At 44.0% G+C, this 16,851-nt stretch overlaps 2 protein-coding genes across 3 annotated transcripts in view; both read right to left on the minus strand.

Annotated features, from left to right (window-relative positions):
- LOC129338536 (deleted in malignant brain tumors 1 protein-like) overlaps window positions 1–236 on the minus strand; it is a 47,557-nt gene extending 47,321 nt beyond the window's left edge. For both annotated transcript variants that reach the window (XR_008597953.1, XM_054992844.1), the window contains exon 1: window positions 160–236. Coding sequence is in view for 1 of the 2 variants with exons in the window: in XM_054992844.1 (XP_054848819.1) it covers window positions 160–193 (34 nt within the window). In the remaining variant the exon portion in view is untranslated. The remainder of the gene's footprint in view (window positions 1–159) is intronic.
- Window positions 237–5,028: 4,792 nt separating this feature from the next.
- The window catches only part of LOC129338555 (uncharacterized), a 177,061-nt gene continuing 165,238 nt past the window's right edge, over window positions 5,029–16,851 (minus strand). Inside the window, exons 38-40 of the mRNA XM_054992877.1 lie at window positions 11,954–12,268; window positions 8,332–8,635; window positions 5,029–5,115 (exon numbers count right to left, since the gene is read on the minus strand). Coding sequence (XP_054848852.1) covers window positions 8,364–8,635; window positions 11,954–12,268 — 587 coding nt within the window. The 3' untranslated portion in view covers window positions 5,029–5,115; window positions 8,332–8,363. The remainder of the gene's footprint in view (window positions 5,116–8,331; window positions 8,636–11,953; window positions 12,269–16,851) is intronic.

A 16,851-nucleotide genomic window follows, 5' to 3' on the forward strand; every position in this document is an offset into this window, starting at 1 on the left:
GTCAAGATCAGCCTTGCTCTTTGGAAGTCCACCTGAACTGCCCAGCAACTCTCTAATCTAATCTTTAAAAATCACAACAAAATAGTATGATTTGATGGACAGAGGAGGGAGAAAGCACACACTTTCGACTTTCAAGCTGAAAGCAGGAGGATCACTTACCCCAGAGAAAGGCTAGAAGAAGGGTCACAGCCATTTCTGGCAGCCTTCTTTCCAAATGTCCCACCCAAGAAGGGAAAGCAAAGACAGCCATTGCCCCCGGGGATCCTACTCTGAGGGAACAGATTCTTCAGTTGGACAAAGTGCTCGAGGCTAGGGTGTTTTGCCTGCATCTTGTCTAGATGGGACACCTGCCTAGGTCAACGCCATGGGCAAAGGTTGGGACTGGAGGCCAAATGCTGAGAAGAGACTGGTGCAAACTGGAGGGAGGGGCCTCATCAGGGTGAAACTGGCGCCTTGCCTGGCTCTGCTGTTTCCTGCATTTGTGATCCTTTAAAACCACTTGCAGTTCCCTCAAATGAGCATCCTGACTCTGATTTAAGTTTTAAAAGATATTATACTCTCTTTCTTGGACTTCATGGCATAAGCAGCAACAGTTAAAACCATCAGAGTCTGTATATGTAGAAAAAAGAACTTTGCAAGATTTGCTGCCTATTTTGATGTTGATTCTTAGGGAGCAGAGTGGGAAGAGATGTGCTGTGCAATCTGCAGAACACTTTCCTGGGAGTAAGTCCCTTTCAGAAGACCTCAGTGGGATTCTGAGTAGGCCTGTTTAGGTTTGCTTTTGTGATTTCCTAAGTGATTTCAGGCTCATTACAGATTGCAGAGTTATTCTTAATTGAGTCAGAGCTCCGTTTCAGGACTTGCCTTTGTTGCCAGGGATCTGTATTGGAATATGGGGAAGGGATAAAATAGACGCCTCTGAGCATGTAAATTGTGCTTTTCCTGCCTCACTTAATGCACAGGCATCTGGGATTCAGGCAGAACTTTCATCTCTTGGGAAGTGGATTTTAAGAAAGCTTGAAGCCCACCCACCCCTGCTCCTCTTTCTTTTTATTCAAATTAATCACTGAGTCCAGCTCCACTGTAAACCAGCAGTACCTTGGCTGAATGAAATACACCAGTCCTTTAGTAATAAAAGGATCCCTTAGCCATCTGTCCTTCTGTCTGTCTGTGGCAGAAATAATTGATCAAAAAAAGAAGCTAGCAAAATTGGCCACCACACTCAAGAGGCTAATTCAGTCTGCCTCCAAGCAGGAGACAAGGGGGGCAGGGATATGGGGGTGGTCCCTGTTCCTTCGGCTGCATAGTATCACTTCCTGGGAAAATGTAGCGGGGGGGGCATTGTGTCAGCCAATATTATAGAAATACCAGGAGTTCCCAGGGGCCATTTTCCCAAGCGGGAGAAGCCACTGGAACTTGTCAACACTCAGTAAGAAGTGAGAGACACATCATATATATTTTATATATTTTATTTGTTTACAAGATTTTCACACTACCTTTCCATTCACAGAGTCAACAGGATGGCTATCAAGTTAAAACACATTAAAATCGCATGTTAAAAACCATTAAAATCAGCACACCTATTTTACATTTTAATTTTAATCATCAATTTAAAACCAGAGCTTAAAATGAATACAGAAGATAAAAAACAACAGTTAAAACATTGGGAAAGAGGAGGGATCACTGAGGGAATGACAAGCGAAGCAAAATAAGGAGGAGACAGAAACAGAAGAAAACAAGCAAATCTCCTTGGGGAGAGAGTTCCATCCAATTCCTAACCAAGGCTGACCCCACTTAGCTTCCAATCTGATGAGACTAGGGCCGTTTCCAGATGGCTTACCTGCCTCCGGAATGTCGCGCCATCTTGTGGGGAAAACGCAAAATATCGCGTTTTCTCGCGTGAGTTTTGCGCAACGTCGCGTGACATCGCGCAAAACTCGCGTGAGAAAACGCGATATTTCGTGTTTTCCCCGCAAGATGGCGCGACATTCCAGAGGCAGGTAAGCCATCTGGAAACGGCCCAAGCTTGCCTGGTCTATCTAGGTCAGGGTATATTTGGGTATACCTGAGGCAGAATGAAACTGACACTGTCTGCTTCAGGTTGGCTTAGGGATGCCTGAAACAACAAAAACACTTCTGAAATTCTAGGTGTAATGAAAATTTATCTCTTGGAGTTTCAGGAATATTTTGGCGAACTGCAGGAGCGAGAGAGAGTGGAACCTGGCCCAGCAAACAGCTGTTGTTTATCTCTCGTCCCTTTAAACTTTAAAGGGCCATTATTTTCTATGTGAAAACCTAGGTTCTGAATTTGGGAGGCCATGTCTAAATATACCTCACCAGAATTCTCACACTTTCCATTCCATATGCAGGGCTCTGGGGGCATGATGAGGAAGGGAGGGGATGCTAGCAGTATTTTCAAAAGTTAAAGTCTTTAAATAAGATGCCAAGTAAATAGAAATAAAATGTGAAAGGGACTTTTTCTTGTACTATTTCAGCCCCTGGCCAACTAAAAGAAAGAAACACAGGAAATGCAGACCTTGTCCCAGCTCTGAGCCTCCATCTCCTGGAGGTTAGAGAAGCCAAGCAACACAAACTCAGTCACGATTGTTCTTGAGACATTTTCTCTGTTGTTTATCGTCATGGTGCTACAGAGCTGCAACCAAAAAAGAGAGAGAGAGAGAGATCTTTGACTTAGTACCACTGCCACCCACTATACCATAACCATTCTTACTGACTGCTTTTGTATTATGGTGGTTGTGGTTTTTCCGGGCTGTATTGCTGTGGTCTTGGCATTGTAGTTCCTGACGTTTCGCCAGCAGCTGTGGCTGGCATCTTCAGAGGTGTGGCACCAAAAGACAGAGATCTCGTTTAATACCTGAAATGTGGCTCTCTTGCCACTGGAGCAGAAAGATGATCAGGAAAGTAAATAAGCAGAGACAAACCCGCCGAAATGCCCAAAGTGAAGCTAAAGAATGCTGCTGTGTTCTTGGGTGAAATGTTAACTTTCTTCATTGCAGGGTTGGGAGGGAAGAGGATGACCAGTGATGAAGGGCTGCTGCAACCTGCAGCTCTGGCTCAAGGCTCCTCTGAGTTAGTGAAAGCGGAAATGTGGGCTGCAAAGCAGACTTCAAGGGCTAGAGAGGGGAGCTTGGGTTTCCCCAAATTACCTCACTTTCTGAGACAAAGAGGGAACCGTCTTATGCTAAGATATCTTTCCTTGAATCATCTTACACAAAAACATTCAAGTGAAGGAAGCCGCAATGTTAGCCGGGAAGTGTAGTTTTAAAAGACAGAACCCGCAGAGATCGCTCCTCAGGGGCTTTGTTAATTTTCTCTTTGGGCGAAGCTACACATGACGAATGACACTTGAACGGCAAGTGTATTTCTCCCTGTTCACTTGCACTCCACTCAATCCACTTGCCGTTCAAGTGTCATTCGTCATGTGTAGCTTGGCCCTGGGAGGCAAAGATGGAATTAACAAAGCCTCTGAGGAGCAATGTCTGCCATCTCTGTCTTTTTAAAATATGTTCCTGTAGAGTGATGAAATTGTCTTTTAAAAATTCACTTCCCAGCTGACATTGCATCTCCTTTTCACTTGAACATCCTTGTATAAGAGGTCTCGTGTAGAGAGACTCTGAGGACCAAGCTACAAGTGACGGATGACACTTGAACGGCAAGTGGATTGAGTGGAGGGCAAGTGAACAGGGAGAAATACACTTGCCGTTCAAGTGTCATTCGTCACTTGTAGCTTGGCCCTCAGTTACAAATATGTTTGCTTATCGATGGTTGTTGTGGGTTTTCCGGGCTGTATTGCCGTGGTCTTGGTATTGTAGTTCCTGACGTTTCGCCAGCAGCTGTGGCTGGCGAAACGTCAGGAACTACAATGCCAAGACCACGGCAATACAGCCCGGAAAACCCACAACAACCATCGTTCTCTGGCCGTGAAAGCCTTCGACAATACATGTTTGCTTATCATTGCTTTGTGCTTGGTGGTTCTGGTGCTTAGCTGCTGGGTACATACTTGGTTCTGTTCTGTGGTATTCCCCCACTGCCCCTGGCTTTTGCCTGAATTATGTGAGTGACACTAGTTCTGTTGATCTTAGGGTGAAGCTACAAGTGACGAATGACACTTGAACGGCAAGTGTATTTCTCCCTGTTCACTTGCACTCCACTCAATCCACTTGCCGTTCAAGTGTCATTCGTCATGTGTAGCTTGGCCCATAGTTGCATCTGTTTTGTTTGGGTAGATTTTGCTGGTTTTATATGATTCTGTGGCTTGATTTTGGCCTCTTTACTTCAGTTCTGGGGAATTTCACTGCCTTGCTTCAGTTTGGTTCTGTCGGACTTTCTTTGAGTTGAGATTGCATTTGGGAGTGTGACTTTAGCCAGCGGCTGCCTTGCCCCTGTGATATTTTCCCTGAGAGTCAGCTTGGCATTTTTCCCCACCATAGGGAAAAAAAGGAGAGTGGTTGGGGGCACTTGTTTAGGGGTACACAGAGGGGCTAAGAGTCCAATTTTCTGATCTGGGGGATCTTTAGTGGAGAGTCAGGAGTATGATCCCTGCAAATTTTGTGTACTTAGCTTGAAAAATGCTCCATAACTCCCCAGTATAGGGTTGGGTGAATCAGGGATCCTCTAATCTGGTAAGATTTAAATGTAGCCATGAAAGGAGCAGCAGAATGTGGGAAAAGATGATTAATCAAACCGGTAACAATGGTCGGATTTATTTAAAAGACTGCATTAAGCATCCAGTTTCCAGGCTTAGAGTTTACCACCCTCTAGTACCTATCCACCAGTTACCTGAGCACACCACACCAGCATCTTCTCCATGTCGACAGTTATGGTTTCCCCAAGGCTTTTTCCAGCAGTGTTTGAGAGCAGATTCTGTCCCATTGCATCTGACATCATCCAGCCAAATGCGACCACTCCCCTCTCCGAAGTAAGCTCCTCCTGGGGCTGATATTGCTCCTCCACAGCCAAGTTCTCTGCACACAACTTGAGCATTCTTCATATTCCAGTCATCATCACACACAGTCCCCCACTGGTCCTCGTGGAGCACCTCAACTCTACCGGAGCACCTGTTGGAACCATTCACCAATCGGATCTCTCTCGGGTCTGTAATGCATAAAAGAAAAGTCAGTTCAGTTACCTGCACAGCTCCATATTGTTTAAGCAGTTATGGAGAGGTGATCCATTCAACTGAGGGCCAAGCTACAAGTGACGAATGACACTTGAACGGCAAGTGTATTTCTCCCTGTTCACTTGCCCTCCACTCAATCCACTTGCCGTTCAAGTGTCATTCGTCACTTGTAGCTTGGCCCTGAGAGCGGGAATGTAGGCAGCTTGGCAGAATGTTGGACAAGTGACCGTTGAAAAGTCCATTGGAGAGCAGTCAGAGAGCCAAGCTGCAAGACTAGGATGCCTACATTTCCCATCAAAACTTGAGGGAAGCTGACAAGTGTCCAACCTGTGCCTTTTGTCACTTGTGGTTCCACTCTGAGTCTACTAGAATGGGTAGCTGGCCACAGTAGAAGCAATACAGAAGCATGCAGCTGGCCTAATCGCAGACTGGATTCCTGTGCCCGTGGCTTGAAAGTTCTAATAGGAAAAAGACTTGTCTGCATAAATCCCTGTCCACTGCTACATGCTAAGTGTAATGGCAAAGAAGCAGCTATTGGTAAACTATGAGATATCGCACTGTATCACACCGATCTACCGTAAAGTGCTGACCTCAGATTTTCTTAGATTATATATTCAAAGTGTTCTGAAGGCACAAAAAGCTGTATTGTTAAGTTGCCTCCCCCAACCAAATAAGAGAAAATACTTCTTTAATGGATGTTGATGGCTGGAAGATGTTGATGGGTCTCTATTGGCTTATATCCAGTAGCAGTTCTGCATATTTCCCAATCGAGTGGGACTGAAGGACAGTGCTGTGACCATTGCAGTGTAGACAGTCTATGGGAGATGGCTGCTAAAGAGGAGTCTGGGGACAAGAGCTCCCAGTTCATAAGCTCTCTTTTGCAGGAACTGATGATATTTCAAATCCTGAAAGGGGTTGCAGGAAGCTTCCTTGGTCCAAAGCAAAATCCCAAATGAGAAGCCATGAAATAACTTTCCTTAGGACCAACCTAAATTGCACAAAATAATGTGCAAACTTTGACTTCTAAAATATTTCACACTGGATTTTTGTAAAAGGAAGGTGAAATAAAAAACTGTGTTTCATGCCATGTGAAACATGGAGGTGGGGTGCAAATTTGAAACATTGCTGGTGTTTTGTTATAACCCTAGTTTTATCAGATGAAGAAATATAATATGGATATATCCACTGAAAATACATAAACCAGATATTCTTCACCTATCTCTATGACATCAGGCAGAACACAAAGGTCTCAGGAGGTTTCCCAAAGAGGTTTCAGGAAGCTTCCTTGGTTCAAAGCAAAACCCCAAAAGAGAAGCCATGAACTAAGGGCCAAGCTACAAGTGACGAATGACACTTGAACGGCAAGTGTATTTCTCCCTGTTCACTTGCCCTCCACTCAATCCACTTGCCGTTCAAGTGTCATTCGTTACTTGTAGCTTGGCCCTGTGTTTCCTAGGACCAATGAAAATTGCACAAAATGTGCAAGTTTTCAATTCTTGTAGAACACCAGTCTGGATTTTATTTAAAGGAGGTTGAGATGAAAATCATGTTTCATGCCATGTGAAACGCTGATTAGGGCCATTTCCACACATTCCATTTTTTTTGGAGTTTTCCCTGTCCCAAAGCTGCATCTTTCCGATCTGCTTTGAGAACTCACCTTTCACATGCATTGTCCTCATGTGTGTTTTGTGGATGTTTGTTGTGGAGAAAAAAACAGGTCCCAAAACAGAAAAAGCATTCTTTATCTGCACCTCATCACAAATGATGTTGATGCATTCCTGCCCAACTTTCCTTTTCCTTTTTCTTTTTAGTGCATGCAGGATTGCACTATACCGTTGTCCTGTCTTTCAGTTTATGTAGAAACTGGGCATGCATAGTACTCTGTTCTCTACCATTGATTTCCAGATCAAAGTTTTAAATGCATAAGTGTTTAATAAATATGTGAACAGTAGAGTAGTGCAATCGTGTGATTCCATATCCTACTATATAAAAGGCAAACTGTGTTCCCCACCATTCACTCTTTATCCCTGCAGAGGTGTAGTATGCAAAGTTAAGAAGCAAGTAGGGGGCAAAATGTTTTGCATCCTGCTGCCTCCTTGGGGCCTCCAGAGGCCCAGAAGGGCCCAGCATGGCTGCAGGAAAGCTCAGTGAGGTGGCAAAGCCCTCCCGAGGTCCCACAGCAGTGGGGCAGGTCTCCTTGCTGCCTCCGTGGGGCCTTGGGAAGACCACACGCAAGTCAAGTGGTAGCCAAGGTGGTCAGAGGAGGAGGGAGCCCCTGTTCTCTTCCCTGATCCCCCCTTGACTGATGCCATGGGGGAAGGTGTGGGGGGGGAAGCGTTGCTATGGTCCGTTGTATTTTCCCAAACAATGGGCCTTATTGCTAGTCTAAAATAAAATCAGAAATGGCATTCGGTTCTCAGTGCTGTTCCTAGACTGATAGTCTGATTGCTGAGTGATCCAATGAGGCAAGCAATGCAGTATACATTGTAATAGTTCAAGTATTACATTGTAATAGTTCAAGGACTGTTTAAAAAAGTAGAAAAGGGGGCGGGGAATTATACAATCTCACATGTGAGCCAGAGCATGTGTGGGAGGGATAATGGCAAGAGGACGGGTTGGAGATTTGTGGGAGGGCACATCAGAAGCGCAAAAAAAGCCTCCACGTGCATTGCTATGGTAGATAATTGCGTGAAGAAAGTGGCATTCAAAAATAAAGACGGACCAAAACAGGTCTCATAAAAAACGCTTAAAAACTGGGATCATCATGGAAATGATGGCATGTGTAATAAGTGAGATAACCCATCAGAATTCCATTGGCAGGCCGTCCCATTAAGGGCATGTGGAAGTGACCTAGGTTTCAAATTTGGAATGGTGCTGGTGTTTGGTTGTATCCCTAGCCTTCTCAGATGAAGAAGTGCAGTATGGAGGCATTCCAATTCTATTCCAATATGGAGGCTTCTGTTTTTGGTGAAAAAGAAAGCACTGGTTTTCTTTGTGTTGGACAATTATTTCTGCCTTTATTTTTGTGTAACGCTCTCCTTCCTTCAGATGATTTCCACCTCCCTTTTATCCAGAAAAATTTCCAAGGAAGTCAAACTTACTATATGAAACATGGATCCAGTCATCCCAGGGACAGTGCAACCTTGACTCTACAGCTAGTTCCCTAATTAAATCAACCCACAGAAAATTACCTGAGCACTCCACACTTGCATCCCTCCTGTGGTCACGTGTGCTCTCCCCAGGGGCTTTTTGGGCATTCCCCAAGGGCTGTTTCATTTCCTGTGCAGTCAACTCTGTCCAGCCAGATGGTTCCCGATCCTGGGCCATAGTGTGCTCCACTGAATGCTGATAAGGCATCTCCACACATCAGCTCTCGGCACACCACTTGGGCATCTTGTATATCCCAGCCATCATCACAAATAGTTCCCCACTGCTCGTTGTGATACACTTCGACCCTTCCCGAGCAGTCGTTGGAGCCATTCATTAGCCGGATAACTGATGAGATAGAAAAAAATTAAACACACATATGGTATAAGTCTGCCAAGAATTCTCTTGACCTCACATAGTGAGACGTACACCATATCATTTATTTTGTAGAGTAACACTCTTGAACACTCTTTGATGAAGGCTGGTAACAGATATCTGCATCACAACTCCTAAACTAAGGGCCAAGCTACACATGACGAATGACACTTGACCAGCAAGTGTATTTCTCCCTGTTCACTTGCCCTCCACTCAATCCACTTGCCGTTCAAGTGTCATTCATCATGTGTAGCTTGGCCCTAAGTGGATCAGTTACAATTAGTGATTGATTCCTTGCATGAAGGAAGTAGATGGATGGATGGATGGATGGATGGATGGATGGATGGATGGATGGATGGATGGATGGATGGATGGATGGATGGATGGATGAGGAGTTTAGGAAGAAAGTGTGTCAGAATGAATGTGAATAAATTCAGCCAATAAATCTCACTGTCTTTTTCTGTCTCTCTCCAATACAAAGATATAAAAATACAAGTCAAAAATATAAGTCAAAGCTTTCATTAGCTACACTAGCTGCTACTATTCAAAGAGGCTGTTGATGTGAGAGCACAGGATGTGAATGAGAGTCCTAAGGTCATCTATCTGACAAATAGCCTACCTGGGCCATTTCTAGACGGCTTACCTGCAGCCGGGACGTCGTGCCACATTGCGGGGAAAACGCGAAGTATCGCGTTTTCTCGCAAGAGTTTTGCGCGACATTGCACGACGTCGCGCAAAACTCGCGCGAGAAAACACGATATTTTGCGTTTTCCCCACAATGTGGCACGACGTCCCAGGTGCAGGTAAGCCGTCTGGAAACGGCCCTGGATGAGAGCAAAGGAATTTACAGAATCCTAACACTTACCATTACCTATGCAGGGTTCTAAGGGCACAATGTGGAAGGGAGGGGATGCTAGCATTGTTTTTAAAAATTGAAATATTTGAATAAGATGCCCAGTAAACAGGAAAAAAATGTGAAATGGAATTTTTCTTGTACTATTTCAATCACTGGCCAGATAAAACAAAAAGGCATTACAGAGATCTAAACTCAGGTTTCCTGCCACCTTCAAAGGCTCATTCAACAGCAAGAGAGTTGTTTCCCAAAAGTGTTCCTGAAAGCCACTATGAGTCCTTCTAATGGTTCTTTGGCAGATTAATTTTCTTGTTTGACTTCCCCTGACCTCTGGAGAGCATTTATGTTAGAGCGCTTTAATGTTCTTCCTTCTGCGGTACTGCATGGGAGGTTTAAGAAAATTCCTTACTCCACAAGGTATTGTGCCTGTGGCTTGAGGGATATAGAAAGTACTGAACATATTCTCCTGTACTGCTTATTGTATTGTGATAGTCGCGCAGTTTATCTAGAACTTTTGCTTCAAAATCATGAAGGTCAATTGGATGACCTACTATCCACACATAACTGTAAGATAATTGAGTCTGTGGCTAACTTTCTTTGTTGTGCATCGAAGAGGAGAGGAATGGTTTAAGTGATGGGGCAATGGATGTTTTTTTTTTGTCTCCTTGCTGACTGTGCATATGTATGTACTGTTATGCCAGTAAAGGTATTTGATTCGTTTTGAGTCCCTAGACAAAGTTGTTCTCTGGGTCGTTTCATGAACTGATTATATCTAGGAGATGGAAAGGTGCACCTGTACTATCCACCAACAATAGGTTGCCCAGCTGTCTGGACCTTGAATGTGAACTTGCCCCAAGAATGGTGTGCACATCCTCTGCCCATTTCAGTGGCCTTGGGCTGATGTACCTCCAGGAATCAAGCATGAGTATTTCAATTGTGTGGTCAGGGATGATATGCTGATTCAGCTGATTTGCTCTAAAAAAGAGCATTCCGGTATTCTGCCACAAGATGGAGCTCTGAGTATGATGATGCAACTTTATAGCACTGATAGAGCGCCACTTTTACCAAAAGATGGTTTAGCTGTGCATATTTCTAAACATGGAAGAATACCATGGAAGGGTGCTCTTTTAGTGACAGCTGAAAATAATAGTTTAGAGAGTGTTTTCTTCTTTTTTTAAAATGTTAAGCAGTGGGTGACTTGGGGTTCACCTAAAGTGTTCCCATCTGGCCTTTGTCCCAACCCACCACTGCCATATTTATCGCAGTCAAGGCAAAGTCGCTTTGCAATCAAGACATTCCCACTAGCATTGTGAAGTGCAACACAAGCGTTGTTTTTATGCTGCCCTTTCCCATATGTAAGGCTAGACACAAAACGAGTGAAATAGAAGTAGCTGAGGGCGAAGCTACAAGTGACGAATGACACTTGAACGGCAAGTGTATTTCTCCCTGTTCACTTGCGCTCCACTCAATCCACTTGCCGTTCAAGTGTCATTCGTCACTTGTAGCTTGGCCCTAAGGTACTTCAGGACAGAAATCTGCCAACGCTTGGGCAGAATAAGACAAGACGGCATTCTCGTGGCTGGTATGTAGACACCAACATCATTTTAACTTCATTTTGAAAGACTTGGAAGGCTCCATTCTTATCAGTCCTTCATTGGGTCCAGATGAGGTGCTCTTGTTCCCCACTCTTCTGTGCTTGATCAAGTGCCAAAATGGCCTCCCTGCAGATGTTTTGTCACTTCAAAAGATGAGCACAGGGGATCAATGTACTGCACTGTGGACCAGATCAGAATCGTGCCCTCACAGCATTTTGACAGGACTTTGAAATAGCACTATGTTCCTTGTGGCAGCCAGCAGGATATCATCTCATCTAGTTAGGCCCCTAGTGTTGCTGTGTCCCCAGGGCTGGAAGGGGGTGTAAAAGTTAGGCACTTGGTGGAGCCAGTTTTGGTGGCCTTGTCATTCTAAATTCAAGTATGGCTGATATTAAGAATTAATTGCCAATCAGGCCTCTCGCTCTTGCACTTTGACAGGGCTTTCTTAAACATAATAGACACAGCTTGCTATTTTTTTGCTATTTCCCCCAAGCTCTGTCCTTTAGCCTTTTCAATAAAATGCCTCTGGTGTGCTGAATGACTAGTACGTCTTGAGGTTTTGACCAGGTTCTATGTTGCTAAAAGAAGCAATTCTTAAAGTTCTTCTAGCAGATAATATTAAGCAGGTATCATCACGAAAGATGCCAATTCAGCCTCACCCTTAAAGATATCAGTAAAAGAACTGAAATAGTGGGTATTTCTTTTTATGTAGCCATGAGCTAGAATGTGGGGAAATGATATATCAAATATGTACAAATCATTGGATTTGTTTAAATGACTGCATTAAGTGTTCAATTTCTAGGACTAGAATGTTCCACCCTCCAGGACTTACCCACCAATTACCTGAGCACACCACACCAGCATCTTCTTGATGTTGACAGTTACGGTCTCCCCAAGGGTTTTTCCAGCAGTCCTTGAGGGCAGATTCTGTCCCATTGCATCTGACATTATCCAGCCAAATGTGACCACTCCCTTCTCCAAAGTGAGCTCCTGTTGGGGCTGATATTGCTTTTCCACAGCCAAGTTCTCTGCACACGACTTGGGCACTGTTGATATTCCAGTTATCATCACACACAGTCCCCCACTGGTCATTGTGGAGCACCTCAACTCTCCCAGAGCATCTGTTTCCACCGTTCACCAATCGGATCTCTCTTGGGCCTGAAATGGATAAAAGAACAGTCAGTTCAGTCATCAGTAGACATGGGCATGATCCAAACAAAAAATTCGGATTAAGCCGTTCGTGGATCTGGGCTGCCGCCGAATGCGGGTCACTGATTCTAACCGATCAAGTCTCATTTCTGGTCTGGAATTGGGAATCAGGGAGGCCAGCGCCCAGGGCAACCATAGTCAGGCTCTTGCGTGTGCGAGCGCGCTCCTGAGTTGCCCCCACCCACGCAGCAAGCCGGCTTCCTCGGTGCACTGCAGAGCTGGTGGCAGCGCGAGTGGCTTGGAGGCTGCCAGCGCCATTCACCTGCCCCACAAGACAAGGGGCGGCCGGCTTGCCCGTGCACCCCTTGTCCTGGGGAAAGATGAACAGCGCAGGCAGACTCTCAGCCTCCCGCGTTGCCTTTTGCCTTTCCCCAGGACAAGGGACGGCCTGCTTGCCCACGCACCCCTTGTCTTGGGGAAAGACGAACAGCGTGGGCGGCCTCCCTGCACTGCCTTTTGCTTTCCCCACAAGCCAGCCACCCCTTGTCTTGCGTGAAAGGCAAAAGGCAGTGTGGGTGGCTGGGAGGCCGCCTGCGCTGTTCGTCTTTCCCCAGGACAAGGGGCGCATGGGCTATTTTTTTTAAAAAAAGCAGGGACAGAATCCTCCAATCCATTCCTCCCCACCCAATTTTAAAAGCAAGCAGCCAGTCTTCCAAATGCATATTTTAAACACACATACATAACTGTGAATGAGGTTTTCCCACAAAATACAGTGTTTTAAAAGCAGGTGAAAAACAGAGAGTGACAGACAGAAAAACACCCATTCCTCCTACAAAGCCCCATTTTTTAAAAAAGCAAAAAACGTGGAGTGCCCATGGCTTCAGAACACCCCCTTCCCCCTTCCTCCCCTGGGTTGCTGCTTCGTGGTTGGAAGGATGCCTGCTAATCAAGGAAAGCTGGGCTTCCATTCGTGTTTCAAGGGTGACAGAAGGAGGGCAAACACCGCTCATTTCCCTGACTCTGTTGCCCCGGGAATAAATTACAGGCGCCAGAGTGTCAGCAATTCCGAACAGAAACGGACCCATCCGATCAAGTCCCGAATAAGCAAACTCTCGACTGCTGGATCGGTTGCCGTGGACAGAACCGATTAGCTGAGTCACAATGGCACAAACGCCAAAATTGGAGGGGAGGGGTTTGACATCGTAATTCAGACCGGGCCCATCTCTAGTAATCAGCACAACTCTACATCTATTTTCTTTCTCAGTTGTGGGAAGGGGATCCATTCAGCTGAGCCTAGTAAAATGGGTAGCTGGCCACAGTAGAAGTAATGCAGAAGTAAAGCATGCAGGTGGCCTAATCCCAGACAAGATTCCTATGTTTATGGCTGGAATGTTCTAATGGAAAAAAAGTCTGTCTTTGCCTAAGCCCCTTTCGCCCTCAAGCTGATAAGCGCAATGGCAAAGATGGAGTTTTCGGTAAGCTATAAGGTGTTATTTCTCTGCCTCACACTGATCTACTCAAAAGTTCTGATGTAAGAATTCCAGAGATTATATATTCAAAGTGTTCTGAAGGTACAAAAAGCTATGTTACTAAATTCATCCCCCTCCCCCACACACACTAAATTAGAGAAAACAAGTGAGTATCCTTAAAAACTTGTGGGGGTCATCTCATTTCCCGTCCCTTTACCTGTCCACCCATAGCCTCTCCCTCTTTTCCTGTTTCCCACCTACCTTTCTTTGCCCTTGTCTTCGCTTTTCCTTCCCCATCCCCACAGCCTCTCCCCTATGGCCTAGTTGCATGGCGGGGATACTGCAAGGTCTTGTGAGACTTTTCTTTGTATCCACCCTCCTTGCACTATTTCCTTTTCCCCTCCTCCTGGCAACTTTGATATACTTTTCCTACATTCTTCTCTCCATACCCAGTAAACGAATTACCATTGATTTGCTTCCCATCTTCACCTTTATTTCTTAATATTCTTCATTAAATACTGCCTTAATCTTGGCTAATCTAGTGAATGACTGACCCTGGCCAACCTAGATAGCTTAGACTGACTATTCTTTTTACTGGTTGTTTACCATTTATGAATGAAGGGAGATGGAGATTTAATTGTATGAGTTTAAACTTGTAATAAATTATATTTAAATATATTTGTTCGGGCTCATCCCTTGCATTTTGCATTTTGTGTGTAAAGGTTTTTTAATTAAGTTTAGTTTTTGTTCGTTTAATTTTACAAGAGTGACAGACAATAACCTGTTTAATACCTCATAGGGCTGAAACAAGCTCTAAAAAAATTCTCCCAGTTTTGTGATACTGAACACCTTCTAATTAATTACCAAAAAACCAAGATCCTGGCTTTTGGTAAAAATCCAAAGATCAGACGATGGGAGCTTCAGGGGCATCAGTTAGAACAAGTTACCAGCTTCAAATATTTGGGTGTAGTTTTGCAAGCCTCGGGTACCAAAACGACACATAGCAGCTTTGTTGCTGATGTGGGAGAAAATACAGCAAACAACATACTGAAATTCTATCCATCACAAGGGGGGCATTATGTACTGGATGCACTTAGGTTTAAAGCCAAAACATTGGCCCAATTAGTATATGGACCATTCTTGGGGCTGCCATCCTCCTCTTTCTCTCAACTTGAGAGAATGCAGTCCAAATTCCTTAGAGCTTGTAATACAAATTCCTTGTATTACAAGTGCCCAAATGCATGCTTAGCTCATGGGTCAGACTGGAAACAGGAATGTTCAGGGTAGAGGCCAGAATCACCATCCTTTCAATTTTCAAATGGCTGTTAGGAAGTCTAAACCCGCAAGGTCTGCTTCCTCTGTTATTCCAAGACAAATTTCAATCTAATTGGCAAAAGGCAACTCTGAAATCCTTGGGAAAATTGGGTCTTTCCCTTCAAAGTCTGCTAGTCATAGGGTTAGACTGGGCAAAATCACTCATTAAGCAGAGAGTGACAGATACTGAAAGACAAACAGGTTTACTTAGAGCACCAGGTTTTATTTCTTCAGAAAATACCAAATATATTGCTGCTCCTGCAACCTATTTTTACTTTCTTGAATCCAGTAACTCCAGAAGGGCATTTACTTTAGTAGCTAGAAGTTCGACTCTACCCTCTGCAGTTCTGGAAGGAAAGTTTAAAGCAGTCCCTTACTCTCTTAGGCTTTGCTCCTGTCCCCTAAAAGAAATTGACTCAATGGAGCACATCTTCTTTAACTGCCCAAGTCACAGTAAAATTAGAGCGGAAACCATCAGTCCATTAGTAGAAAGATTCCCTTGAAGCTCGAATAAAATCAAACTTGATTATCTTTTGTCTGATTGGAATTACCAGACAACACGTCAAGTAGCGAGATTCTGTGCCCAGGTCTACAAGCAACACAAATCGCCTAAAGCAGACTGAATATATTTTAACCTTTTAAACAACTAATTTATGATTATCTTATTTTTCTACTTTTATATTTATTCATTGTTCTTCTCCTGTATCCAGTATTAACTGTTTTTAAACTGATTTGCAAATGGTTTTATATATGTTGGTCGCAGACTGTAACAATAAACTTGACTTGACAACCTGTTTAATTGAGTGAAGGGAAATTTAGCTGGATCATATAGACAGCTTGGATTACTTAACTTAATCAAATTAATTGGCTGGTCTGCAAGTGGAAAAATGGGAAGGAAAAGGGTAGCACCCTTTGAAGGTTGTTTGCCTGTTTGTAAGCAAAGAAGAATGGAAGAATTTTTTTAAAAAAACCTTTTCACCGACAACAATTTCTAATAGATTTGACTGTTTATCCAGTGAAGTTCCAGAGCTTTACAGCTCTAACAATCTTTCAGTTTGCTCCCAACGAACTGTGAGAAAAATCCAGGAAGGCACCAGGCTCTGACTTGATACCTGAAAAGCTATTTTTTAAAAAGCCCTAATTGGTGGGTAGAGATTTTGGCACCAATATTTACACAAATTAATGAGATAGGAATCATGCCCTCCTCTTGGTGACATGAAATAACAGTTTGATCTAGAGATGGGCACGAACCAGGAAAATGTTGAATCTCACAGTTCATGGTTCATGGTATTTCACGAATCGCAAATCATGAACCACCACAAACTTGCCCCAGCTCATGAACCGGTTTATTTGGTTTATGAAAACGTCACTTCTGGTGCAGCAGAAGGTCTGCAGAATAGAGGTGTGAGCTTCTGGTTTCCCCTCTTCAAACACTGGCGATTTTTCAATTGATGGGGGGGGGTCCCCCATCAACTGAAAAAAGCTGTTAGCATTCTCCATTGGCTTTCTTCCTCCTGGGTATGCAAACAGATTCCTAATGTTGTTGCTTATTCCCTGCTGACTTTAAAAATCAAGAAAGGGTTAAATGGCTTCTTTTCTTCCTCTGCAGTATACACACACACACTTTTTTTTTCAAAGGCAAGAATGGGTTATAAAATTGTAACATTGTAACACTGTAACATTAATGTTACTGCACATTTCTCCTGGTTTTAAAACCCAGGAAAGGGTTAAATGGCTGCTTTTCCCATCCTCCTTTAGGATATGCACACACACTCTCTTTTTTTCAAAGGCAAGAATGTGTTGTAACAT

Source organism: Eublepharis macularius, chromosome 12 (assembly GCF_028583425.1).
Source record: "Eublepharis macularius isolate TG4126 chromosome 12, MPM_Emac_v1.0, whole genome shotgun sequence".
NCBI lineage: Eukaryota > Metazoa > Chordata > Lepidosauria > Squamata > Eublepharidae > Eublepharis > Eublepharis macularius.